This window comes from Aplysia californica, unplaced genomic scaffold, assembly GCF_000002075.1.
Source record: "Aplysia californica isolate F4 #8 unplaced genomic scaffold, AplCal3.0 scaffold01646, whole genome shotgun sequence".
NCBI classification, from domain to species: Eukaryota; Metazoa; Mollusca; class Gastropoda; order Aplysiida; family Aplysiidae; genus Aplysia; species Aplysia californica.
In genome coordinates, this window is record NW_004798916.1 from 22,487 (window position 1) to 24,946 (window position 2,460).

The 2,460-nt window shown below is 56.3% G+C and overlaps 1 protein-coding gene across 1 annotated transcript in view; it reads left to right on the top strand.

Annotated features, from left to right (window-relative positions):
- Positions 1–87: 87 nt before the first annotated feature.
- Positions 88–2,460, top strand: part of LOC101857622 (dentin sialophosphoprotein) — a gene marked incomplete at its 5' end in the record, with an annotated part of 14,382 nt that continues 12,009 nt past the window's right edge. Inside the window, 1 exon segment of the mRNA XM_005113134.3 lies at positions 88–2,261. Coding sequence (XP_005113191.2) covers positions 88–2,261 — 2,174 coding nt within the window.

Consider the following 2,460-nt stretch of genomic DNA (forward strand, 5'->3'; position numbering starts at 1 on the left):
AAAGTACTTTTTGAAGTGGAAGAGTGGATACTTTCAGTTCTCTCAATTTCGTGGCCTAAAATATTTTTTTTTCTGATCTATTTCAGCAGTCTGTTGAAAGATGAAGGCATTAACCTGCCCAAGTCCGTGCCGTCCCTCAAGTCGCCAGTCCTGGCGTCCCGCCCGGACAACCTGGGCACCTCCCCGCTGGGCCAGCCACCAGCCCACGTGACCCACCCGGCCTCCGCCCCCACCACCCCCTCCACCTTCCTCCCCCACATGCCGATGTCGCAGAAACATCACTCGGGCTCCGCCACCTCTTCCCCCACAGCCTCCTCCTCCATCACAACCCCAGTTTTCCCTACAGCCTCCTCCTCCTCCTCCTCCTCCTTCCCTCAGTCTTTTCCTCGTTGTTCCCCTCCTCGGTCGCTGAGTCCGGACTCAGACTCGAGCCACTCTTCCCAGGAGGCTCCCGCTGTCCCGGCGATCATCACTTCTTCTTACGCCGTTGCCACTGCTGCCGCCGCTAGCTCCCCTGCTGTGGCTCTCGCCAGTAATGTCGGTGACCTTTCCGGAGGTCAAGTGTCGCTGGGTCAGAGGCAGATGCTGAGCCCTCTGGTGCCGAAGGGCGACCACGCCCAGATGCCCACCGGGGTTGAGAATAATGCGGTCGACGAGAGTGGCGATGAGGAGAATCATCAGCCGGAGAGCGATGAGAAAGGAGCCGTCACGGAAGACGATTGTGACGTGTCTGAAAAAGCGGAGGATTCCTCCTGTGAGGACGAGCCCGAAGATGTAGTAGATACGAAACCGGAGCAGCAAGGTGCTGTTGTTGTTGGTGGAGAGCGCGCTGGTGAGAACGCGTCCCCCACGCCCTCTGTAGAGGCCTCTGGACACGCCCAGGGAGGGGAGAAAGACGCAGCGGAGGACGAGACCTCCGACGATCATGGCGACACTGTGGACTCGGAAAGCGATGACGTCAAATGCGAGAGCGCCGTCGACAAAGACAGCGAAGACCACCTTGAAGACGGGGAGGTGTTGCCTGCTTCTGCTTCTTCATCTTCTTCTTCCTCTGAAGCCTCCAAAGAGCCCAAAACGGAGACGTCGCCTGAAGAATCCGTGCTGGTTCCGTCTGGAGATGCCGCTCGCGTGGATACCGCCGAGTCTTCTTCCATGCCCCTATCTCCGGGCTGCTCAGCAGCTGCAAATCTGTCGACAACGACTCAACAGCAACAACAACAACAGCAACAGCAACAACAACAACAACAGTCCTCCGCTCAAACGGCGGCCAGCACCACCCTGGCTGTGTCCTCACTCACCGGGACCTCCCCCTACGCTCACCCCCTCTCCGTCTCTGTGCCCGCCAACAACGTGCGGTCGGAGCACATCTGGGTTCCGCCCACGTTATCCCCCCAGTCTAAACTCCTCAGCCCTCACCACCACCACCACCACCACCACCACCATCAACAACAACAACAACAACAGCATCAACATCATCCACAACAGCAACAGCAGCAGGCGACGCCAAACTCTCTCCACCAGCCCCAGCTCCCCCCTCCCCCTGTTGCTCACGCGCCCCACAAATCGCCGGCCACCTCGGACGCCTACGAGTTCAAACCGGACACCCATCATGATTTCTTTCTGCAGAAATCGAAAGAGGCTCTTTCATTGTCGTCGTCGTCGTCGGGAGAAGACAGCAGAGGCCACAAGAGACATTTTGATTCCGGTAAAGGCCTCGGAGGTCATTCCGCTATGGTGAAAAATGAACATTCTCCCAGCAGCGGTTTTTCTTCTTCCAGGGACCTGAAGCACAGTAGTTCGTCAGAGAAGGATTGTGTGAAAAGAGAAACCCAAGAGCACAATGGTAATAACTTTTCCAAGCCTCATAATCCGACTTTGTCTTCCTCATCGTTTCCCTCCTCCTCCTCGTCCTCCACCTCATCCTCCTCTTCCAGTTCAAGAGAAAGGGAGAGAGAGGAGAGGAATAGGCAAAGAGCGAGAGAGGAGCGTAACAGGAAGGACAGAGAGAGGGAAGAGCGCCGTGAACGAGAGAGGCGAGAAGAGAGGGAGGCGGAGAGGAAGAGACAAGAAGAGAAAGAGAGACGCGAGTCGGCGGGTAGAAGCCACTCCGAGAGCGGGAAGGCACACGAGAGCACAAGCTCCACCCCTTTGGCCGCGCACTCTATGGATTTAGCACGTCGCATGACAGGGGGCGTGGCCGACGCGGCGGCCTTCAGCGACTACATGAGGGTGTTGGCGGCCGGCCACGGGCACACGTTTTTGTGAGTACATGCACCACCTTCTTCTGTAACTGTTGTTCTTGAAAGATTTGAATGTTGTCTTGTTCAAAGGTGTTTTTACGTATTTATATACGTTTATATTCTCCTGTCTGTCTATCTGTCTGTCTGTCTGTCTGTCTGCCTGTCTGTCTGTCTGTCTGTCTCTCTTTCTCTCTCTCTCTCTCTCTCTCTCTCTCTCTCT